Source organism: Cherax quadricarinatus, chromosome 57 (assembly GCF_038502225.1).
Source record: "Cherax quadricarinatus isolate ZL_2023a chromosome 57, ASM3850222v1, whole genome shotgun sequence".
Taxonomy (NCBI): domain Eukaryota; kingdom Metazoa; phylum Arthropoda; class Malacostraca; order Decapoda; family Parastacidae; genus Cherax; species Cherax quadricarinatus.
In genome coordinates, this window is record NC_091348.1 from 9,363,293 (window position 1) to 9,389,385 (window position 26,093).

General features: G+C 40.9%; 1 protein-coding gene across 1 annotated transcript in view; it reads left to right on the forward strand.

Moving 5' to 3' along the window:
* The window catches only part of Dora (zinc finger SWIM domain-containing dorado), a 506,090-nt gene that overhangs the window by 329,712 nt on the left and 150,285 nt on the right, over positions 1 to 26,093 (forward strand). Inside the window, exon 20 of the mRNA XM_070097330.1 lies at positions 19,444 to 19,629. Coding sequence (XP_069953431.1) covers positions 19,444 to 19,629 — 186 coding nt within the window. The remainder of the gene's footprint in view (positions 1 to 19,443; positions 19,630 to 26,093) is intronic.

Below are 26,093 nucleotides of genomic sequence, written 5' to 3' on the forward strand. Positions count from 1 at the left end.
GGACAGGCGAGATAGGGGGGACATGATAACGACATACAAAATACTGAGAGGAATTGACAAGGTGGACAAAAACAGGATGTTCCAGAGATTGGACACAGTAACAAGGGGACACAGTTGGAAGCTAAAGACACAGATGAATCACAGGGATGTTAGGAAGTATTTCTTCAGCCACAGAGTAGTCAGTAAGTGGAATAGTTTGGGAAGCGATGTAGTGGAGGCAGGATCCATACATAGCTTTAAGCAGAGGTACGATAAAGCTCACGGCTCAGGGAGAGTGACCTAGTAGCGATCAGTGAAGAGGCGGGGCCAGGAGCTCGGACTCGACCCCCGCAACCTCAACTAGGTGAGTACAACTAGGTGAGTACACACACACACACACACACATACACACACACACACATACACACACAAGGTTAGTTCCAGAGCTAAGGGGAATGTCCTATGAAGAAAGATTAAGGGAAATCGGCCTGACGACACTGGAGGACAGGAGGGTCAGGGGAGACATGATAACGACATATAAAATACTGCGTGGAATAGACAAGGTGGACAAGGACAGGATGTTCCAGGGAGGGGACACAGAAACAAGAGGCCACAATTGGAAGTTGAAGACACAAATGAGTCAGAGAGATAGTAGGAAGTATTTCTTCAGTCATAGAGTTGTAAGGCAGTGGAATAGCCTAGAAAATGACGTAGTGGAGGCAGGAACCATACACAGTTTTAAGACGAGGTTTGATAAAGCTCATGGAGCAGGGAGAGAGAGGGCCTAGTAGCAACCGGTGAAGAGGCGGGGCCAGGAGCTAGGACTCGACCCCTGCAACCACAAATAGGTGAGTACAAATAGGTGAGTACACAGGAACAACCACTTGTAAGCTGTAGTACACACGCAAACACACACATACACACACACACACACACACACACACACACACACACACACACACACACACACACACACACACACACACACACACACACACACACACACACACAGGAACAAGCACTTGTAAGCTGTAGTACACACGCAAACACACACATACACAGGATTTCACACCGTCCTGTGAACTGACCATCTGAACCTTGCTTCTCTCCCCCCCTCTTCCTATCCTAGGTAGAGACCTATCTCTACCTTTCTCACTCTTTACCTATATCTCTCTCTCTACCTATCACTCTCTACCTATCTCTCTCTACCTATCTCTCTCTCTCTTCCCTCTCCCATCTCTGCCCTCTAACATCTCTTACCTCTAACACCTCCCCCCCTCTAACATCTCTCCCCTTCTAACATCTCTCCCCTCCCATTATCTCTCCCCTCTCCCTTTCCCCATCTCTCTCCCCTCCTCCCCTCCCTCTCCCCCTAGCCTCTCTCCCCTCTCACTCTTCCATCTCCCCCCTCTTTCCCCCTTCTCCCCCCTCTCTGCCCCTCTCTCTCCCCCTCTTTGCCTTCTCTTTCTCTCTCTCTCTCCCTCTCCCTCTCTCCCTCTCTCCCTCTCTCCCTCTCTCCCTCTCTACCACTCTCCCTCTCTCCCTCTCTCCCTCTCTCCCTCTCTCCCTCTCTCCCTCTCTCTCTCTCTCTCTCTCTCTCTCTCTCTCTCTCTCTCTCTCACTCTCTCTCTCTCCTCTCTCTCTCTCTCGCTCTCTCTTCCCCATTTTCCCTTCTAACTCTCCCCCTCTCCTACCCTTCCCGTCACTCTCTCCCCCCCCCCCTCTCTCTCTCTCTCTCTCTCTCTCTCTCTCTCTCTCTCTCTCTCTCTCTCTCTCTTTTCCCCATTTTCCCTTCTAACTCTCCCCCTCTCCTACCCTTCCCCTCACTCTCCCCCTCTCTCACTCTCACTCTCTTCCCCTTTTTCCTTCTCACTATCCCCCTCTGTCTACCTTCCCTTCTCTCTCTCTCTCTCTCTCTCTCTCTCTCTCTCTCTCGCTCTCTCTCTCCATCTCTTCTCCATTTTTCCCTTCTCACTCTCCCCTTCTCCTTCCCTTCCCTTCTCTCTCTTTCCCCCTCTCACACTCTCTCCCCCCCTTTCCCTTCTCACTCTTCCCCTCTCTCTCTCCTTCTACCTTTCCCTTCTCTCTTCTCTCACAAAAAAAAAAAATGGTGGGGACTCGCAGGAACCAAGGATCAGATGAGAATGGTTCTGGTAGGGAGGAGTGGATGGAGGAGCAGTGGAAAAGGATGGAACAAGAGTGGGAGAGAAAATTAGGAGAGCTTTCTGAAAAAATGGAGAAAGAGCTCTCTGTGAAATTGGAAAAGAGGTTGGAGAAGGAGACAAAGAATTGGGAGGCACAAGTCGAAACTGCAGTAGCCAAGATAAGGGTCCTAGAAGTTGAGATAAATAGGCTGAAGCGAGTTACAGGGGCAGTGACCAGAGAAGACACAGCATATGAAGCTGCGAGGCCGAACAGGAAGGAAGGAATTATGAATTATGCTAAGGTCATATCAGCCTGCCAAGGAGGACCAAGGAGTGAAAGGGAAGAACAGCTGGTTGCAGATGGAGAGGGTGATAGGTCGAATGCTGAGGCACAACCAGGCTATCAAGAGCCACTGGAAAAATCAAGGGAGAAACTGACCACATACAGGCAGGATCCAGAGTCACAGAGGGTGAGGCAATGGGAAGAAGAAAGGGCAAAATCAGTGTTTATCCATGGGCTTCAGGAGAGAGAGGAAAGGACACACACTGAAAGGCAGCAGGAAGAAAGAAAGGAGATTGAGAAAATCATCACGGAAATAGGTGAAGAGATGGACGAGATTGTAAATTTTCAGAGAATAGGGGGGTACTCGAAGGGGAGAAACCGACCAATCAAGCTGATTCTCAGGACGGAAACAGTGCGGAACAGGATCCTCCAAGAGAAACCACGATTGAAATACTTGGAAGAGTACAAGAGGGTGTTCCTAGACAGAGACAGAACAAAATCAGAACGACAGCAGCTGAGGGAGAGGACAAAAAAGCGAAAGGAGCTAGGAAAAGAGACAAGGATGGAACCAGCAGAGGTCAGTCAGAGCAGAACAGAACAGCAAGGGCAAGCACACACACAACTATTCTCAGAACCATACAACCTATCACACCATCCCAACACACACTACAATCCATACCCACAGCCTCCACCCAACACCGAGCTATAGAATCCCACAGTATGCCACCAGGTCTCCCACCCTCACAGGCCCCCCAAACCACAGTGTTGGAAAGGAAACTGAAGGTATGGTACACAAACGCTAATGGAATAACAAATAAGTGGGAGGAGTGGCATGAAAGAGTCAAAGAAGCATCACCGGACATCGTAGCTCTCACAGAAACCAAGCTTACAGGTATGATAACAGATGCCATCTTTCCAACGGTATACCAAATCCTGAGGAAAGACAGAGGGAACAGGGGGGGTGGAGGAGTGGCGTTGCTGATCAAAAATCGCTGGAATTTTGATGAGCTGGAGAGAGGAGACAGCGGAGAAGAAAGTGATTACATAGCGGGAACACTTCACTCTGGAGGTCCCAAGGTGGTAATAGCAGTGATGTATAACCCACCACAGAACAGCAGGATGCCAAGGCAAGAGTACGACGAGAGCAATAGAGCGATGGTTGACACACTGGCTAGAGTGGCCAGAAGAGCTCATGCATGCAGGGCAAAGCTCCTGATCATGGGTGACTTTAACCACAAGGAGATCGATTGGGAGAACTTGAACCCACATGGGGGCCAAGATACATGGAGGGCTAAGATGATGGAGGTGGTACTGGAAAACTTCATGTGCCAACACATAAGGGACACTACAAGAGAGAGAGGAGAGGATGAACCAGCAAGGCTGGACTTAGTATTCACCTTGAGTAGTGCAGATATCGAGGACATCGCATATGAAAGACCCCTTGGGGCCAGTGACCATGTGGTTTTAAGCTTCAAATACACAGTAGAGCTACAAGTGGAGGGAGAAGCAGGAAGGCCAGGACGAATGAAGCCAAACTACAAGAAAGGGGACTACACAGGAATGAGGAACTACCTGAACGGGGTTCAGTGGGACAGAGAACTGGCAGGGAGGCCAGTTAATGAGATGATGGAATATGTAGCAACAAAATGCAAGGAGGCTGAGGAGAGGTTTGTACCCAAGGGTAACAGGAATAATGAAAAAGCCAGGATTAGCCCATGGTTTACCCAAAGGTGCAGGGAGGTAAAAACCAAGTGTGCTAGGGAATGGAAGAAATATAGAAGGCAAAGAACCCAGGAGAATAAGGAGAACAGTCGTAGAGCCAGAAACGAATATGCACAGATAAGAAGGGAGGCCCAAAGACAATATGAAAATGACATAGCAGCGAAAGCCAAATCTGACCCGAAACTGTTGTACAGCCACATCAGGAGGAAAACAACAGTCAAGGACCAGGTAATCAGGCTAAGGAAGGAAGGAGGAGAGACAACAAGAAATGACCGTGAAGTATGTGAAGAACTCAACAAGAGATTCAAAGAAGTGTTCACAGAGGAGACGGAAGGGACTCCAGAAAGACGGAGAGGTGGGGCACACCACCAAGTGCTGGACACAGTGCACACAACCGAGGAAGAAGTGAAGAGGCTTCTGAGTGAGCTAGATACCTCAAAGGCAATGGGGCCAGATAACATCTCCCCATGGGTATTGAGAGAGGGAGCAGAGGCGCTATGTGTACCCCTAACAACAATATTCAATACATCTATCGAAACAGGGAGATTGCCTGAGGCATGGAAGACAGCAAATGTAGTCCCAATCTTTAAAAAAGGAGACAGACATGAAGCATTAAACTACAGACCAGTGTCACTGACATGTATAGTATGCAAAATCATGGAGAAGATTATCAGGAGAAGAGTGGTGGAACACCTAGAAAGGAACGATCTCATCAACAGCAGCCAACATGGTTTCAGGGACGGGAAATCCTGTGTCACAAACCTACTGGAGTTCTATGACATGGTGACAGCAGTAAGACAAGAGAGAGAGGGGTGGGTGGATTGCATTTTCTTGGACTGCAAGAAGGCGTTTGACACAGTTCCACACAAGAGATTGGTGCAAAAACTGGAGGACCAAGCAGGGATAACAGGGAAGGCACTACAATGGATCAGGGAATACTTGTCAGGAAGACAGCAGCGAGTCATGGTACGTGCCGAGGTGTCAGAGTGGGCACCTGTGACCAGCGGGGTCCCGCAGGGGTCAGTCCTAGGACCAGTGCTGTTTCTGGTATTTGTGAACGACATGGCGGAAGGAATAGACTCTGAGGTGTCCCTGTTTGCAGATGACGTGAAGTTGATGAGAAGAATTCACTCGATCGAAGACCAGGAAGAACTACAAAGGGATCTGGACAGGCTGCAGACCTGGTCCAGCAATTGGCTCCTGGAGTTCAATCCCACCAAGTGCAAAGTCATGAAGATTGGGGAAGGGCAAAGAAGGCCGCAGACAGAGTACAGTCTAGGGGGTCAGAGACTACAAACCTCACTCAAGGAAAAAGATCTTGGGGTGAGTATAACACCAGGCACATCTCCTGAAGCTCACATCAACCAAATAACTGCTGCAGCATATGGGTGCCTAGCAAACCTCAGAACAGCATTCCGACATCTTAATAAGGAATCATTCAGGACCCTGTACACCGTGTACGTTAGGCCCATATTGGAGTATGCGGCACCAGTTTGGAACCCACACCTAGCCAAGCACGTGAAGAAACTAGAGAAAGTGCAAAGGTTTGCAACAAGACTAGTCCCAGAGCTAAGAGGTATGTCCTACGAGGAGAGGGAAGATCAACCTGACGACACTGGAGGACAGGAGAGATAGGGGGGGACATGATAACGACATACAAAATACTGAGAGGAATTGACAAGGTGGACAAAGACAGGATGTTCCAGAGATTGGACACAGTAACAAGGGGACACAGTTGGAAGCTGAAGACACAGATGAATCACAGGGATGTTAGGAAGTATTTCTTCAGCCACAGAGTAGTCAGTAAGTGGAATAGTTTGGGAAGCGATGTAGTGGAGGCAGGATCCATACATAGCTTTAAGCAGAGGTATGATAAAGCTCACGGCTCAGGGAGAGTGACCTAGTAGCGATCAGTGAAGAGGCGGGGCCAGGAGCTCGGACTCGACCCCCGCAACCTCAACTAGGTGAGCGCGCGCACACACACACACACACACACACACACACACACACACACACACACACACACACACACACACACACACACACACACACACACAAAAAAAAAAAAAAAAAAAAAAAAAAAAAAAAAAAAATAAAAAGATTTATGCAGACTACTGTATTATCGTAATAATTGTATAAATAATGTCTGTGCTTCATGAACTCATATTAGACACACCAGTTGGACACTTATTAGACAAGTGGCATGGTTAGTGTCCTCTGGAATATACACAAAAATCAAATATTTTTACTACTTTGAGCTCAGTTTCAAGCTATTTCCAGTCCTGAAACCAATCAAAATCATCTCTGTTTCTGTAATATATCTGCCATTCTATAAAATGAAACCAAGAAACTGAGAATAAAACCATAAAAAACCATCCGAAACTACAGTGCAGTTGCTATTTTAAACCATACACATTCTCTCATTCCTGGGGCAAAATTTACTGCTCACAGCTTATCTGAGTGAGCTGAGCTCTTCGTGTAGTTTTATGGCATGGACCCTATGCTCAAAGCTGTACTATGGCACAGACTGCGAAAGGGTTAAGAAGTCACGTGACAATTATTCTCTAGTGTGAATTTTCGCAGTCATTCCTCTAGCTCATGAGTATGCTTCCCAGTAACAATACTCTGGTGTTATCCCTATATTTTTTATTAAATATTATCGTAAAGATATACCTTATTATTTTTTCTGTTAATTTTTTATTTACAAAAAAATAAAAAAATTATGATGTAATTCCTAGTACAGTATATTTTGTAAGAGTGGTGTAATGTCCCTGGTGGTCGTACACAAATAATTTTGTTTAACCCTTAAACTGTCCAAACGTAGATCTACGTTCATGCTCGTAGCGCTCTGAACGTGGATCTACATTTTATTTTACATAAAGAATGTAAAATCGAGCGTAGATCTACTTTCAGAGCACTGTGCATGTGAACATAGATCTGTGTTTGGACAGTTTAAGGGTTAATAATGTATCAGGAACTTTTTATTATCTTACACTGTCTAGAAAACTAATTATACAGTAAGGCCCCGCTTTACTGCGTTCCGCTAATACAGCGATGTCAAATTATGACAAAAATTTGCTATACGGCAAGCGGTCTTTCAAATACGGCGCCCCCCACCCGGTTTGTTTACATTTTCTGTGACCACATCTATTATGTCAGGAAACTTTCCAAAATTTCAAGTGTTTTAAAGTTACTGCATGTTTTATATGTACTCTGATAATTATACAGTGGACCCCCGCATAGCGACCTTAATCCGTGCAAGAGGGCTGGTTGTTATGCGAAATGTTCGGTATGCGAATGAATTTTCCCCATAAGAAATAATGGAAATCAAATTAATCCGTGCAAGACACCCAAAAGTATGAAAAAAAAAATTTTACCACATGAAATATACATTTTCCTACACACAAAGAGAAGGATACATGCACAATAGTAGAATAGTACATGCACAATATATATTGTGCATGTACTACTCTACTAAATGAAGAATAAATGACACTTACCTTTATTGAAGATGCAGCAATGACTGATGAGACACTGTGTCCTGGGAGTGCCTTTTCCTCCTGAGTACTGTAGGTCCTCTTTGGCATTTTCTTCCAGAACAGGCCTTATCACACTGTGTATGCCACTACGATTCTTAAATCTCTCAAACCAACCTTTGCTGGCTTTAAGCCATGTGTGTCGTATGAGGCGACTAAAATGCCGGGAGCAATGGGCTAGTAACCCCTTCTCCTGTAGACATTTACTAAAAAAGAGAAGAAGAAAAACTTTATAAAACTGGGATGCTTGAATGTGCGTGGATGTAGTGCGGATGACAAGAAACAGATGATTGCTGACGTTATGAATGAAAAGAAGTTGGATGTCCTGGCCCTAAGCGAAACAAAGCTGAAGGGGGTAGGGGAGTTTCGGTGGGGGGAAATAAATGGGATTAAATCTGGAGTATCTGAGAGAGTTAGAGCAAAGGAAGGGGTAGCAGTAATGTTGAAGGATCAGTTATGGAAGGAGAAAAGAGAAATGAATGTGTAAATTCAAGAATTATGTGGATTAAAGTAAAGGTTGGATGCGAAAAGTGGGTCATAATAAGCGTGTATGCACCTGGAGAAGAGAGGAATGTAGAGGAGAGAGAGAGATTTTGGGAGATGTTAAGTGAATGTATAGGAGCCTTTGAACCATGTGAGAGAGCAATTGTGGTAGGGGACCTGAATGCTAAAGTAGGAGAAACTTTTAGAGATGGTGTGGTAGGTAAGTTTGGTGTGCCAGGTGTAAATGATAATGGGAGCCCTTTGATTGAACTTTGTATAGAAAGGGGTTTAGTTATAGGTAATACATATTTTAAGAAAAAGAGGATAAATAAGTATACAAGATATGATGTAGGGCGAAATGACAGTAGTTTGTTGGATTATGTATTGGTAGATAAAAGACTGTTGAGTAGACTTCAGGATGTACATGTTTATAGAGGGGCCACAGATATATCAGATCACTTTCTAGTTGTAGCTACACTGAGAGTAAAAGGTAGATGGGATACAAGGAGAATAGAAGCATCAGGGAAGAGAGAGGTGAAGGTTTATAAACTAAAAGAGGAGGCAGTTAGGGTAAGATATAAACAGCTATTGGAGGATAGATGGGCTAATGAGAGCATAGGCAATGGGGTCGAAGAGGTATGGGGTAGGCTTAAAAATGTAGTGTTAAAGTGTTCAGCAGAAGTTTGTGGTTACAGGAAAGTGGGTGCAGGAGGGAAGAGGAGCGATTGGTGGAATGATGATGTAAAGAGAGTAGTAAGGGAGAAAAAGTTAGCATATGAGAAGTTTTTACAAAGTAGAAGTGATGCAAGGAGGGAAGAGTATATGGAGAAAAAGAGAGAGGTTAAGAGAGTGGTGAAGCAGTGTAAAAAGAGAGCAAATGAGAGAGTGGGTGAGATGTTATCAACAAATTTTGTTGAAAATAAGAAAAAGTTTTGGAGTGAGATGAACAAGATAAGGAAGCCTAGAGAACAAATGGATTTGTCAGTTAAAAATAGGAGAGGAGAGTTATTAAATGGAGAGTTAGAGGGAAGATGGAGGGAATATTGTGAGGAATTGTTAAATGTTGATGAAGATAGGGAAGCTGTGATTTCGTGTATAGGGCAAGGAGGAATAACATCTTGTAGGAGTGAGGAAGAGCCAGTTGTGAGTATGGGGGAAGTTCGTGAGGCAGTAGGTAAAATGAAAGGGGGTAAGGCAGCCGGGATTGATGGGATAAAGATAGAAATGTTAAAAGCAGGTGGGGATATAGTTTTGGAGTGGTTGGTGCGATTATTTAATAAACGTATGGAAGAAGGTAATGTACCTAGGGATTGGCAGAGAGCATGCATAGTTCCTTTGTATAAAGGCAAAGGGGACAAAAGAGAGTGCAAAAATTATAGGGATTGGCGGAGAGCATGTATAGTCCCTTTATTTAAAGGGAAAGGGGACAAAAGAGATTGTAAAAATTATAGAGGAATAAGTTTACTGAGTATACCAGGAAAAGTATACGGTAGGGTTATAATTGAAAGAATTAGAGGTAAGACAGAATGTAGGATTGCGGATGAGCAGGAAGGCTTCAGAGTGGGTAGGGGATGTGTAGATCAAGTGTTTACATTGAAGCATATATGTGAACAGTATTTAGATAAAGGTAGGGAAGTTTTTATTGCATTTATGGATTTAGAAAAGGCATATGATAGAGTGGATAGAGGAGCAATGTGGCAGATGTTGCAAGTACAGTGGACCCCGACTTAACGATCACCTCCCAGTGCGACCATTTATGTAAGTGTATTCATGTAAGTGCGTTTGTACGTGTATGTTTCGGGGTCTGAAATGAACTAATCTACTTCACAATATTCCTTATGGGAACAAATTCGGTCAGTACTGGCACCTGAACATACTTCTGGAATGAAAAAATATCGTTAAACGGGGGTCCACTGTATATGGAATAGGTGCTAAGTTACTAAATGCTGTAAAGAGCTTTTATGAGGATAGTGAGGCTCAGGTTAGGGTATGTGGAAGAGAGGGAGAATACTTCCCGGTAAAAGTAGGTCTTAGACAGGGATGTGTAATGTCACCATGGTTGTTTAATATATTTATAGATGGGGTTGTAAAAGAAGTAAATGCTAAGGTGTTCGGGAGAGGGGTGGGATTAAATTATGGGGAATCAAATTCAAAATGGGAACTGACACAGTTACTTTTTGCTGATGATACTGTGCTTATGGGAGAGTCTAAAGAAAAATTGCAAAGGTTAGTGGATGAGTTTGAGAATGTGTGTAAAGGTAGAAAGTTGAAAGTGAACATAGAAAAGAGTAAGGTGATGAGGGTATCAAATGATTTAGATAAAGAAAAATTGGATATCAAATTGGGGAGGAGGAGTATGGAAGAAGTGAATGTTTTCAGATACTTGGGAGTTGACGTGTCGGCGGATGGATTTATGAAGGATGAGGTTAATCATAGAATTGATGAGGGAAAAAAGGTGAGTGGTGCGTTGAGGTATATGTGGAGTCAAAAAACGTTATCTATGGAGGCAAAGAAGGGAATGTATGAAAGTATAGTAGTACCAACACTCTTATATGGATGTGAAGCTTGGGTGGTAAATGCAGCAGCGAGGAGATGGTTGGAGGCAGTGGAGATGTCCTGTCTAAGGGCAATGTGTGGTGTAAATATTATGCAGAAAATTCGGAGTGTGGAAATTAGGAGAAGGTGTGGAGTTAATAAAAGCATTAGTCAGAGGGCAGAAGAGGGGTTGTTGAGGTGGTTTGGTCATTTAGAGAGAATGGATCAAAGTAGAATGACATGGAAAGCATATAAATCTATAGGGGAAGGAAGGAGGGGTAGGGGTCGTCCTCGAAAGGGTTGGAAAGAGGGGGTAAAGGAGGTTTTGTGGGCAAGGGGCTTGGACTTCCAGCAAGCGTGCATGAGCGTGTTAGATAGGAGTGAATGGAGACGAATGATACTTGGGACCTGACGATCTGTTGGAGTGTGAGCAGGGTAATATATAGTGAAGGGATTCAGGGAAGCCGGTTATTTTCATATAGTCGGACTTGAGTCCTGAAAATGGGAAGTACAATGCCTGCACTTTAAAGGAGGGGTTTGGGATATTGGCAGTTTGGAGGGATATGTTGTGTATGTTTATACGTATATGCTTCTAAACTGTTGTATTCTGAGCACCTCTGCAAAAGCAGTGATAATGTGTGAGTGTGGTGAAAGTGTTGAATGATGAAAGTATTTTCTTTTTGGGGATTTTCTTTCTTTTTTGGGTCACCCTGCCTCGGTGGGAGACGGCCGACTTGTTGAAAAAAAAAAAAGTCTGTTGAGTGTACCTGGTAAAGTGTATGGTAGAGTTATTATTGAAAGAATTAAGAGTAAGATGGAGAATAGGATAGCAGATGAACAAGGAGGCTTTAGGAAAGGTAGTGGTGTGTGTGGACCAGGTGTTTACAGTGAAACATATAAGTGAACAGTATTTAGATAAGGCTAAAGAGGTCTTTGTGGCATTTATGGATTTGGAAAAGGCATATGACAGGGTGGATAGGGGGGCAATGTGGCAGATGTTGCAGGTGTATGGTGTAGGAGGTAGGTTACTGAAAGCAGTGAAGAGTTTTTACGAGGATAGCGAGGCTCAAGTTAGAGTATGTAGGAAAGAGGGAAATTATTTTCCAGTAAAAGTAGGCCTTAGACAAGGATGTGTGATGTCACCGTGGTTGTTTAATATATTTATAGATGGGGTTGTAAGAGAAGTAAATGCGAAGGTTTTGTCAAGAGGCGTGGAGTTAAAAGATAAAAAATCACACATAAAGTGGGAGTTATCACAGTTGCTCTTTGCTGATGACACCGTGCTATTGTGAGATTCTGAAGAGAAGTTGCAGAGATTGGTGGATGAATTTGGTAGGGTGTGCAAAAGAAGAAAATTAAAAGTGAATACAGGAAAGAGTAAGGTAATGAGGATAACAAAAAGATTAGGTGATGAAAGATTGGATATCAGATTGGAGGGAGAGAGTATGGAGGAGGTGAATGTATTCAGATATTTGGAAGTGGACGTGTCAGTGGATGGGTCTATGAAAGATGAGGTGAATCATAGAATTGATGAGGGGAAAAGGGTGAGTGGTGCACTTAGGAGTCTGTGGAGACAAAGAACTTTGTCCTTGGAGGCAAAGAGGGGAATGTATGAGAGTGTAGTTTTACCAACGCTCTTATATGGGTGTGAAGCATGGGTGATGAATGTTGCAGCGAGGAGAAGGCTGGAGGCAGTGGAGATGTCATGTCTGAGGGCAATGTGTGGTGTGAATATAATGCAGAGAATTCGTAGTTTGGAAGTTAGGAGGAGGTGCGGGATTACCAAAACTGTTGTCCAGAGGGCTGAGGAAGGGTTGTTGAGGTGGTTCGGACATATAGAGAGAATGGAGCGAAACAGAGTGACTTCAAGAGTGTATCAGTCTGTAGTGGAAGGAAGGCGGGGTAGGGGTCGGCCTAGGAAAGGTTGGAGGGAGGGGGTAAAGGAGGTTTTGTGTGCGAGGGGCTTGGACTTCCAGCAGGCATGCGTGAGCGTGTTTGATAGGAGTGAATGGAGACAAATGGTTTTTAATACTTGACGTGCTGTTGGAGTGTGAGCAAAGTAACATTTATGAAGGGGTTCAGGGAAACCGGCAGGCCGGACTTGAGTCCTGGAGATGGGAAGTACAGTGCCTGCACTCTGAAGGAGGGGTGTTAATGTTGCAGTTTAAAAACTGTAGTGTAAAGCACCCTTCTGGCAAGACAGTGATGGAGTGAATGATGGTGAAAGTTTTTCTTTTTCGGGCCACCCTGCCTTGGTGGGAATCGGCCAGTGTGATAATAAAAATAAAAAATATTATTATTATTATTATTATTATTATTATTATTATTATTATTAATATTATTATTATTTTTTTTTTTTTTCAACAAGTCGGCCGTCTCCCACCGAGGCAGGGTGACTCAGAAAAGAAAGAAAATCCCCAAAAAGAAAATACTTTCATCATCATTCAACACTTTCACCATACTCACACATTATCACTGTTTTTGCAGAGGCGCTCAGGATACAATAGTTTAGAAGCATATACATATAAAGATACACAACATATCCCTCCAAACTGCCAATATCCCAAACCCCTCCTTTAAAGTGCTGGCATTATACTTCCCATTTCCAGGACTTAAGTCCGACTATATGAAAATAACCGGTTTCCCTGAATCCCTTCACTAAATATTACCCTGCTCACACTCCAACAGATCGTCAGGTCCCAAGTATCATTCGTCTCCATTCACTCATATCTAAGATGCTCACACACGCTTTCTGGAAGTCCAAACCCCTCGCCCACAAAACCTCCTTTACCCCCTCTCTCCTACCCTTTAGAGGACGACCCCTACCCCTCCTTCCCATATAGATTTATATGCTTTCCCTGTCATTCTACTTTGATCCATTCTCTCTAAATGACCAAACCACTTCAACAACCCCTCTTCTGGCCTCTGACTAATGCTTTTATTAACTCCACACCTTCTCCTAATTTCCACACTCCAAATTTTCTGCATAATATTCACACCACACGTTGCCCTTAGACAGGACATCTCCACTGCCTCCAACCGTCTCCTCGCTGCTGCATTTACCACCCAAGCTTCACATCCATATAAGAGTGTTGGTACTACTATACTTTCATACATTCCCTTCTTTGCCTCCATAGATAACGTGTTTTGACTCCACATATACCTCAACGCACACTCACCTTTTTTCCCTCATCAATTCTGTGATTAACCTCATCCTTCATAAATCCAATCGCCGACACGTCAACTCCCAAGTATCTGAAAGCATTCACTTCTTCCATACTCCTCCTCCCCAATTTGATATCCAATTTTTCTTTATCTAAATCATTTGATACCCTCATCACCTTACTCTTTTCTATGTTCAATTTCAACTTTCTACCTTTACACACATTCCCAAACTCATCCACTAACCTTTGCAATTTTTCTTTAGAATCTCCCATAAGCACAGTATCATCAGCAAAAAGTAACTGTGTCAATTCTCATTTTGAATTTGATTCCCCATAATTTAATCCCACCCCTCTCCCAAACACCCTAGCATTTACTTCTTTTACAACCCCATCTATAAATATATTAAATAACCATGGTGGCATTACACATTATTATTAATAATAATAATAATATCTTCTTTCACTCTAAAAAGGGTGTGTTGCTATTTGTTTATTCTGTACTAACTTGTACAACTTGTACACAGTGTAAGAGTATTTGTATTGTGAGGTAATTATTATTATAATAAAAAAAATATTGAGGTAAATGTTTTACAAACTCTTACAAACGTACGTGAATGAACTAAAAGTAAGCACATATTAATACGTATTTATTTCGCCTGACCAAGTGATCACCCACTACCTGTTCAGTTTGTGTTCTTACATTGTCTCAACTCTGTATCTCATTCTCTCTCTCATTTACTCTTTCGTTAACTAGTTGGCTCTCATTGACGATGGCGTCTAAGGTTAGCTGTGATAAAAAGAGAAGTCATAAGCCTCTTGCTTTAAGTGCCAAGTTAGAGGATAATGGTGTGCCATTCTGATTTTATTCAATAAACACCCTGCCACTCACCTCTCACACATTAATATTAATATTTTAAGGTAAGTAATAAGTGTACTCTGTGTGTATCTTACCTTTTATTGTGTTTTTAATGCCTATTTCTATTGCTAACTTGATATAAGTTAGTGTAAACTTGTTGTCTGGCATTTATTGCATATTTTGTGTGTGCTCTGATAATAATACTTGTGGACCTGTGTGGTAGCCAAGTGGAGGGACAACATTATGTTTTCTCTGCTCAGCCATCAGAGAAAACGTTTATGAATCTGCGTTTGGCCCAGCCACTCCCTCACTCCGTTTTTGTTTACAATTTTCGGCATGAGTTATTCATTACTTCTACCTTCTTTTATGATAGCATCTAAAGTTAGTTGTTAGAAATGATTAAATTCAGTGAACAAGGCATGTCGATGTTAATAATATGGCTCTGGGCCACAGTGTAGGTAGCCGGTAGGTGGCTACCTACACTGACTTCCTACAAATAAATACTACTCACCTCTCTTCCTATATTAAGACTACACATATTTTAAGGTAAACAATGAGTGTACTGTATGTGTATTTTACCTCTCGGGGATGTTTTAAATATCGTATATTAAGTATGAGACAGGGAGCCAGGGCTACCTACACCTGGGCTACCTGCACCTGACTTCCTACAAATAAGTACTACTCACCTCTCTCCCTACATTACGATTACAAATACTTTAAGATAAGTAATGAATTTACTGTGAATGTATTTTACTTTGTGTGTTTTTAATGCCTAGTTCTATTACTAACTTAATATAATTTAGTGTAAACTTGTTGTCTGGCATTTATATGCATTTATAAATGGAAAAAAATGGCGTTCTGCCTTCCGGCAATGTCTGCTTTCCGGCGACAGCCTGGAACCTAACCCTCCGTATAAGTGGGGCCCTACTGTATATTTGTATCATATTTGAAATACACTTGTGTTTGTGCTAGGTGTTAATCGAATTCACAAATCTGTAGATTTGTATTACTTTGTTGAACCCTTAAACTGTCCAAACAGATCTACGTTCACATGCATAGTGCTCCAAAAGTAGATCTACGTTTTTTTTTTTTTACATATTTTCAAAAATAACAAAAAAAAAAACGTAGATCAAAGTTTTTTTTTACACGTTTTCAAATTTCAAAAAAAAAAGAAGCTCTACTATTTTTAAATACTTTCAAATGTTGAAAAACGTAGATCTACATTTGGACAGTTTAAGGGTTAACCCTTTCAGGGTCCGTCCCATAGATCTACGGCTTTACGTTCAGGGTCCAAACCGTAGATTTACGTCATGGGCTCAGCTCACTCTGATAAACTGTGAGTGGTAAATTTGGGCCTAGATATGAGAGAATACATCTATGTGGTATGTGTGCACCACATAAAACAAATCCTGCAGCACACTGTGTATAATGAGAGAAAAAAACTGAGACCGTGATTTTCGATTAAAACAGCGACTTTGCAGTGTTTTTTCGTAAGTTTTTATAGTTGTATTTGAGATTTCTTGGTCTCATTTGATAGAATGGAAGACATATTACAGAAATAGAGATAATTTTGATTGGTTTTAGCACTGGAAATGGCTTGAAACTGAGCTCAAAGTGGCGGAAATGTTAAATTTTTGCCGATGTTCAAGAGTAAACAAACGACCTCACACGTCTAATACACGCCAGCTGGTGGGTCTAATATACATTCACAAATGTGGTGATGATATTTATACAATTATTACAATATTGCATAACAGTAAATCTTCTATTTTTTGGTGTGAATAAAAATTCATTATGTGAATAAAAAATCAAAATGGAATTTATTTGTAAAGCCTCAAAACATAACTAATGAACAGAGGAAATGTTAGTTTAGTTCCAGGAATACCTACAGTGTTTATTCTGGACCCTATTTTGAAATTGGAATATTTTGAACTTTGTGTTAAATTGGCCAAATTACCAATTTCCGGTCACTTTATTTTGTAGTTGAAACAGTTGACTTGGCGATTTCTTGTGCTCAATCGATAGAATAGAAGTAATACTAGTGAAATAGCTAAAAATTTGGTCGACTGGAATAATGCAATTTGCCTAAAATGGGAGTCAAAGTCGGCAAAATCGCCGATTCGTAAATATCGCTGACACATCAAAATTCACGAGAGCATAATTTCATCAATTTTCCATCAAATTTCGTACTTTTTGTTTTATTACATTCACAAAAAGATTCTCTACCATTTCATAAGAAAAAATAACCATTTTTTTTTTTTTAAATTCTTGGACACTGGGGCACCACTTCAGATTTTGGCCTTGGACCCTGGAAGGGTTAATATGTCATTGCAGTCTTTTGCTACATTAAGTTTTATATACATCCCACGTTGTAAGAGCACCTTCAACAAAATCACTTAAAATATCGTTCAGTACACCTTTGCTTTTAAGACCATGCAATATGCATTATAATCCTATAACTTTGTAATGCCTCACTAAGAGTCTTGGTAGCAGACCTTATTTTTTATTTTTAGTTCGGAAGCATTTGATACACCTCCAAAATGAAAATGTCCCAATCTTAAACCAGGCCTCTTGACTGATGGCCTGTTTAGTCAGAATGTTGGTGTAACATATCCTGCCTGATCAGGAAAATATAGAAGAAGCTGTTCTGAAGATATTTAAGGGTCTATTGATAATTCCTCATATGTATGAAGGAAAAGCCTTTGACTTTATAACTGTTGAGTCATCCCTTGTCTATACCCCCGGACTAGACTCTTGTTTCTGAGATTCCAATAGCTTTCTTAGTAATTGCAGGTCTGGTTCCAATTAGATAAATTCCTGAAAAATGAATAATAGCCAATGCCTAGTAAATCAAAGATACTTAGATACAGCAAGACTTTACTAAAAATATGGCATTTGCTCTATAAAAGATGTATATAAAATGGCCATCTAAGTGCTGACTTTTATAGGGAAAAAGTGCTCAATTCAATTTAAGTGATAAATCTGTTGCTGAGCAAAACATTTTTAACCCTTTCAGGGTCCAGAGGCCAAATTTCAAAGGGTGCACCAGTGTCCAAGAATTTTCAAAAAAAAAAATTGTTATTTTTTCTTATGAAATGGTAGAGAATCTTTTTCTGAAGGTAATAAAACAAAAAGTACGAAATTTGATGGAAAACTGACGAAATTATGCTCCCGCGAATTTTGATGTGTCAGCGATATTTACGAATCGGCGATTTTGCCGACTTTGACTCCGATTTTAAGCCAATTACATTATTCCAGCCAACCAAATTCTTAGCCATTTCACTAGTATTACTTCTATTCTATCGATTGAGCACAAGAAATCGCCCAGTCAACTGTTTCAACTACAAAATAAAGTGATCGTAAATTGGTAATTTGGCCAATTTAACACAAAGTTCAAAATATTCCAATTTCAAAATAGGGTCTAGAATAAACAATGCAGGCATTCCTGGCACTAAACGAACATTTCCTCTGCTCATTAGTTACGTTTTGAGGCTTTACAAATTAATTCCATTTAGATTTTTTATTCACATAATGAATTTTTATTCAAACCAAAAAATAGAAGATTTACTGTTATGCAATATTGTAATAATTGTATAAATATCATCATCACATTTGTGAATGTATATTAGACCCACCAGCTGGTGTGTATTAGACGTATGAGGTCGTTTGTTTACTCTTGAACATCGACAAAAATTTAACATTTCCGCTACTTTGAGCTCAGTTTCAAGCCATTTCCAGTACTAAAACCAATCAAAATCATCTCTACTTCTGTAAAATATTTCCATTCTATCAAATGAGACCAAGAAATCTCAAATACAACTATAAAAACTTACGAAAAAACACTGCAAAGTCGCTGTTTTAATCGAAAATCCCGGTCTCATTTTTTTTTCTCTCATTATGCACTGTGTGCTGCAGGATTTGTTTTATGTGGTGCACACATTCCACATAGATGGATTCTCTCATCTAGGCCCAAATTTACCACTCACAACTTATCAGAGTAAGCTGAGCTCATGGCGTAGATCTATGGTTTGGACCCTCAACGTAAAGCCGTAGATCTACAAGATGGACCCTGAAAGGGTTAATAAAAGATTACACTGGTATATACACAAATTCAGTATAATGTAATTCCTTACTAACAATAAAGAATCTCATGATTCTTTGTCTTTCTAAATCATAGCATTTTATACCATTTCTCTCCAAACGTTTACTCTGTGTATCTGATTTACCACATATCTTAATAGTGGTAGCATTGTCTGCCAGTATTATATTGGAATGTATGACTAATGCCATAAAGGTAGAACTTATGTTGATAAGAATTATGTAATTGATGTTCAGCTTGTCACTTCCACATGCCTAAGTTATGTCATAACCAAATTATTATGTAGACTTACAGTACAGTATCTGAAAAATTCTTAAAGCCTCTCTTCATTTTACAAACAGAAATTTTCACACTTACTGTAAGAGCCAGTAAGTATAGGTCAAAGAGCCAGTAAGTATTGGTCAAGACATTCTTGAGGCTCAGATCACTATCACAAACTGAAATAGATAAATCCTCTCATTTTTGTTTGATATTGTAAAGTAATTAAGCCTTAACAAGCTGGTGGGTATTTAGTCACATTCCATAAACTAGCTTAAATACTTAAGGAAATTTTACATTTAGTCACCCTTTCAAGGATAAATAGTCATGAGGAAGAATAGGACATCTTTAATGCAGATATTGATTACAGTATTTTATTTGCAGGTTTCTGTTGGAGTGAGTGGCAATGGCGGTGGTGGCACAATAGTGGGAGTGGCAGGATACCCAGTAGCAGCAACTGCACCTTCTGTGCCCTATGGCATACCTGGCATTCCATACCCTCTTGGCTACAATTATATCCAGGGACTTACTACAAGTGTTTCCTGTATCACCCCTCAAATGCCCATGCAGGTATTTATTTTACTTGCTAAACTATATGTACATATTCTTTAAAGATTTTAAAATAATATGTAACTTCGAAATTGATCTAGCATAAAAATCCAAGCATCATCCAAAAAATCCATAGAAATGCATGTTCTTCTTTCTTCTTTCTTTCAACAAACCGGCCGTATCCCACTGAGGCGGGGTGGCCCTAAAGGAAAAATGAAAGTTTCTCCTTTTACATTTAGTAATATATACAGGAGAAGAGGTTACTAGCCCCTTGCTCCCGGCATTTTAGTCGCCTCTTACAACACGCATGGCTTACGGAGGAAGAATTCTGTTACACTTCCCCATGGAGATAAGAGGAAATAAACAAGAATAAGAACTAGAAAGAAAATAGAAGAAAACCCAGAGGGTGTGTATATATGTGCTTGTACATGTATGTGTAGTGTGACCTAAGTGTAAGTAGAAGTAGCAAGACATACCTGAAATCTAGAAATGCATGTGACTTGTAAAATTCAGTATGGCCAGTGCCTTGATATTAGGTAAATCCACTTCTTGTTATTGTTGTTAATTAATGGCATAGTGTAAGTTAACAAGGAGTAAACCAATAAAATAATATTTTCACCTCATGGTTGTCATAGTTAACTCTTTTAGCTTCTTATTATTAACCCTTTGACTGTAGCAGGCCCCTTTCTGAAACTGTCATTCTATGATGATAAACGTTTGGAAAAAAAAATAAATTATTTTTTCTTATGAAATAATAGAGAATCTTTTCCCAATGGTAATGACACCAAAAGTACGAAATTTGGTCGAAAACTCATGGTCTCGCCGACATATACACATTGGCGATTTTGCCAACTTTGAGCCCTGTTTTTGGCCAATTCCGTTGTTCCACTTGACCAAACTCATAGCTATTTCTTTAGAACTCCATTTGACCAAACTCATAGCTATTTCTTTAGAACTCCATTTGACCAAACTCATAGCTATTTCTTTAACCCTTTGACTGTCGCGGTCGTATATCGTATATATACGTCATAGGAGATACCGTGTTTGTGTTTGACGTATCTATACGCATAAATTCTAGCAGCTTCAAATCAAACAGGAGAAAGCTGGTAGGCCCACATGTGAGAGAATGGGTCTCCATGGTCAGTGTGCACCATATAAAAAAAATCGGGGAGCCAGTGGTGCATTGTGGGAATACCATTTCAGTCGTCCTTTTTCAGCATGTCTAGCGGTAAGAAATATGTGACTTCCCAGCAAATCTGGGACTCTTCTCTTCCCAAGTGATGCTCTAACACAGATGGAAGTGTCAATGAAGATCAATTTCATGATTTCGAGGAGTTTGAGACCAAAAGCAATGGAGGATGAGGAGGAGGAGGAAGAGGAGGAGGAGGAGGAAGAGGAGGAGGAGGAGGAAGAAGAGGAGGAGGAGGAAGAGGAGGAGGAGGAGGAAGAAGAGGAGGAAGAAGAGGAGGAGAAAGGAAGGAGGAAGAGGAAGGAAGGAGGAGGGAGGAGGAGGAAGGAAGGAGGAGGGAGGAGGAGGAAGGAGGGAGGAGGAAGAAGGAGGGAGGAGGAAGGAGGGAGGAGGAAGAAGGAGGGAGGAGGAAGGAGGGAGGAGGAAGAAGGAGGGAGGAGGAAGGAGGGAGGAGGAAGAAGGGAGGGAGGAGGAAGGAGGGAGGAGGAGGAAGGAGGGAGGGAGGGAGGAGGAGGAAGGTGGAAGGATTAGGAAGAAGAAGAAGAAGAAGAAGAAGAAGAAGAATAATAACACCTAATACCTAATAATAATAATAACACCTAATACCTAATAATAATAATATGTAATAATATGTTCCCTTGAGGCATGAAAACAGTTCACCCCATGACAGTGACAAGATAAGGGGAGATAACATCTGATAAGAGCTGACCTTTGATGAGCATAAACGAGGGTGGAGGGAGGGGGGCAGCTGTCCATCTGTCAAGAGCCAGGAGGAGGAGGAGGAGGAGAAGGAGAAGGAGGAGGAGAAGGAGAAGGAGGAGGAGAAGGAGGAGGAGGAGGAGAAGGAGAAGGAGAAGGAGAAGGAGGAGGAGGAGGAGGAGAAGATGACGACGAACAAACATTTGTCTGTCTGTCTATTTGTCTGTCTGCCAAACTCACTGTCTATCCGTCTAGCTCTGTCTCAGAGAGAGCCACAAGACTGTGTCATCATCACGTTTACTCACATCTTCAAGCAGAGTATAGCACTTTGTCTGGATTTTTTGGGTTATCCTAGGTAATTTACACTATGTATAGTTGTATTTATGTGTACCTGCGAGACAGAGATAGACAGAGAGAGAGAAAGAGAGACAGATTGAAAGAGATAGAATGAGGGAGAAAGATAATTAGATAGAATGGAGGGGGAAGCAGCATCGGACCCCATTGTTTTGACAGGCGGTAGGGGGAGTGAGTAATGAGACAATATGTCATTTTGACAGCTGCTGACTCCTGACTCAAAACAATTATAAGCCACACACTCGCACCCAAGACAAGCTTGCTGAATGGTGATAATAGCAGTTTTATGAAAGTATCTAGTGACTATATATGTGTATATATATTATAGAAACCAGAAGCAAGAAGAGAAGGCAGGAATGAAGGAAGGACTAGATGAAAGGAAGGAAAAAAGTAATGAAGGACAGATGAAGGAATGTAGGAAGAGAGGTGGAATGCCCTCCAGGTAGCCTCCAGGTAGGAAAGGAATGAAGGAAATTAGGAAGGAAGGAAAGACGACACACGACCATTTACCTAGGATAACTAACTTTATACGTATATGCTTCTAAACTGTTGTATTCTGAGCACCTCTGCAAAAGCAGTGATAATGTGTGAGTGTGGTGAAAGTGTTGAATGATGATGAAAGTATTTTCTTTTTGGGGATTTTCTTTCTTTTTTTGGGTCACCCTGCCTCGGTGGGAGACAACCGACTTGTTGAAAAAAAAAAAAAAAAACTACATAACACAACTGCCTACTAATACTTTGAAGAAAACTGCTCAGACGAGGTGTTTTGTCTTTGCACATAAAAAAAAACTTCAACAAAAATGCACACACACTGATTTTATGTATTAGAGTGTAAAACACCATTGTGTATGACACCATGTTTTATGTGTGTGGAGTGTAAAACACCATTGTGTATGGCACCATGTTTTATGTGTGAGGAGTGTAAAACACCACTATGTATGACACCATGTTTTATGTGTGAGGAGTGTAAAACACCACTATGTATGACACCATGTTTTATGTGTGAGGAGTGTAAAACACCACTGTGTATGACACCATGTTTTATGTGTGAGGAGTGTAAAACACCATTGTGTATGGCACCATGTTTTATGTATGAGAGTGTAAAACACCATTGTGTATGACACCATGTTTTATGTGTGAGGAGTGTAAAACACCATTGTGTATGGCACCATGTTTTATGTGTGAGGAGTGTAAAACACCACTGTGTATGACACCATGTTTTATGAGTGAGGAGTGTAAAACACCACTGTGTATGACACCATGTTTTATGAGTGAGGAGTGTAAAACACCACTGTGTATGACACCATGTTTTATGTGTGAGAGTGTAAAACACCACTGTGTATGACACCATGTTTTATGTGTGAGAGTGTAAAACACCACTGTGTATGACACCATGTTTTATGTGTGAGAGTGTAAAACACCATTGTGTATGACACCATGTTTTATGTGTGAGAGTGTAAAACACCACTGTGTATGACACCATGTTTTATGTGTAAGAGTGTAAAACACCACTGTGTATGACACCATGTTTTATGTGTGAGAGTGTAAAACACCACTGTGTATGACACCATGTTTCACAGAGTTCCACAAGCTACAGAACTTCTAGGAATATGTTCAGTGACTGTATATTGGTATATATATTATAGAACAATAGTAATAAACAATTTTTTGTATTGTTTTTTTTTGTAAACAAGTTTTGTAAACAATATATTGATAATTATGTTTGTGTGCTTATTGTGTTGTATACAACGAGTGTATATATGTACATTGCACCTTACTTTGGTCTCACAGGCCACATAAGTTATGTGAAAAAATAAAATAGTGAAAAAAAACAAAAAACCTTCAAATACAAGTACAGTGGACCCCCGGTTAACGATTTTAATCCATGCAAGAGGGATAATTGTTATGCGAAATAATCGTTATGCGAATGAATTTTCCCCATAAGAAATAATGGAAATAAAATTAATCCGTGCAAGACGCCCAAAAGTATGAAAAAAATTTTTTTTTACCACATGAAATGTTAATTTTAATACACACAAACTGAAAAAGGCATGCACAATTACATGACACTTACTTTTATTGAAGATCTGGTGATGATTGATGGGATGGGAGGAGGGGAGAGCATTATCTTCTTACTGTTTAGAAGGGGAATCCCCTTCCATTACGACTTGAGGTAGCAAGTCCTTTTCCGGGGTTACTTCCCTTCTTCTTTTAATGCCACTAGGACCAGCTTGAGAGTCACTGGACCTCTGTCGCACAACAAATCTGTCCATAGAGCTCTGTACCTCCCGTTCCTTTACGATTTGTCTAAAATGGGCCACAACATTGTCATTGAAATAGTCACCAGCACGGCTTGCAACAGCTGTGTCAGGGTGATTTTCATCTATAAAGGTTTGCAGTTCAACCCACTGTGCACACATTTCCTTAATCTTTGAAGTAGGCACAATGGATTCCACAACTGGCATAGGCTTCTCAGGGTTAGCCCCAAACCCTTCAAAATCTTTCTTAATTTCCATACTAATTCTCACCCTTTTTACCACAGGGTTGGCACTAGAAGCTTTCTTGGGGCCCATGGTCACTTATTTTCCAGAAACAGCACCGAAAACACTGTAATAATACGAAATATTCCGAGTGTATGCTTGGATGTTACCACGGAGGCTGGCTGGTAAACAATGGGACGGGCGGCACATGTGAGGGCACATTGGACGCGTCTCGGACGAAAATCGGTGAGCGGGTTTTTAATCGGTATGCGCGGCAAAAATTTTGCGATAAAAGTAAGCGGTATGCGGAAAAATCGCTATGTGATGCCATCGTTATGCGGGGGTCCACTGTAAACTAAAGTTTACAGGTGTGAGCCTGTTGCCATACGCGGCTCATTTTCTGCAAACTTCATGCCTCTATATCTCGGTAAGTACTGATGGGAAAAATTTTTTTTTGGGACTAAAACAATCAGAAAAATAATCTTAACATTTTCATAAGAAAAAATAATTTTTTTTTTTTTCGAATATTTTCCGACACCAGGAGACACTTCAGGATTGGGCCTTTCGACAGTCAAAGGGTTAGAACTCCATTTTCTCTATCTGTTGAGTACAAGAAACTGCCCATTTACCGATTTGAACTACCCAATAAAGTGGTCAGAAATTGGCAATTTGGCCAATTTCACGCAAATTAAAAAAAATGCCACTTTCAAAATAGGGTCCAGAATAAACAATGTAGACATTCTTGGCACTAAGATAACATATCCTCTGTTCATTAGTCATGTCTCTAGGCCCCTCTTATATTACTATTGCTTTCTATTTTGATTTTTTATTCATACAAAAAAATACAAAATTTACTCTTATGGAGACTACTGCATTATTGTAAAAATGGTATAAATAATATCAGTGCACTAATGAAAGAATATTAAGACTCCCCAGTTGAAGTATATTGGACGTGTGGTGTGATTTGCTTACTCCTGAACATTGGTAAAAATCGAACATTTCCGCTACTTTGAGCTCAATTTCAAGGTTGTTTTCATCGTGAAAGTAATCAAAATCATCTCTATTTCTGTAATACTTTTTCCATTTTATCACCTGAGACCATGAAAACAAGAATACAACAATAAATACTATGCGAAAATACACCTCAAAGTCGGCATTTTAATCCAAAAAAAATGGTCAGTTTTTTTTTTTTATCATTACGCACTGCATGCTGCGGGATATTTTTTATGTGGTGCACACTGACCACACAGACCCATTCTCTCACATGTGGGCCTACCAGCTTTCTCCCGCTTGATTTGAAGCCGCTAGAATTTATGCGTATAAATACTTCAGAAACAGTTTTGCATAAGACGTATATATACGACCGAAACAGTCAGAGGGTTAAGAAACAAATATGTATGATTATACCTGCCACCTCAAGAAGCCACAAGTAACATAGTAAAACTTGGAGCAGCATATAATTTACCATATTCCCAAGATAAGAAAATTAAGCAAAGCATTTTGTCATCCAGACAAAGCTGCCTGTGATAAAAGTACAGTGTAGAAAGTGAGGTACCGATTCAGTAATCTGAAGTGTAGGTGGTGAAGTACCAGATGCAGTGTACTGTAGTAATCTGCAGTGTAGGAGGTGATGTACCAGATGTAGTAATCTGCCTTGTAGGAAATGAGGCACTGCAGCAATATGTGGTAAGTAATAAGGTACCAGATGCAGTAATCTGCACTGTAGGAAGTGATGTGCCAGATGTAGTAATTTGCCATGTACG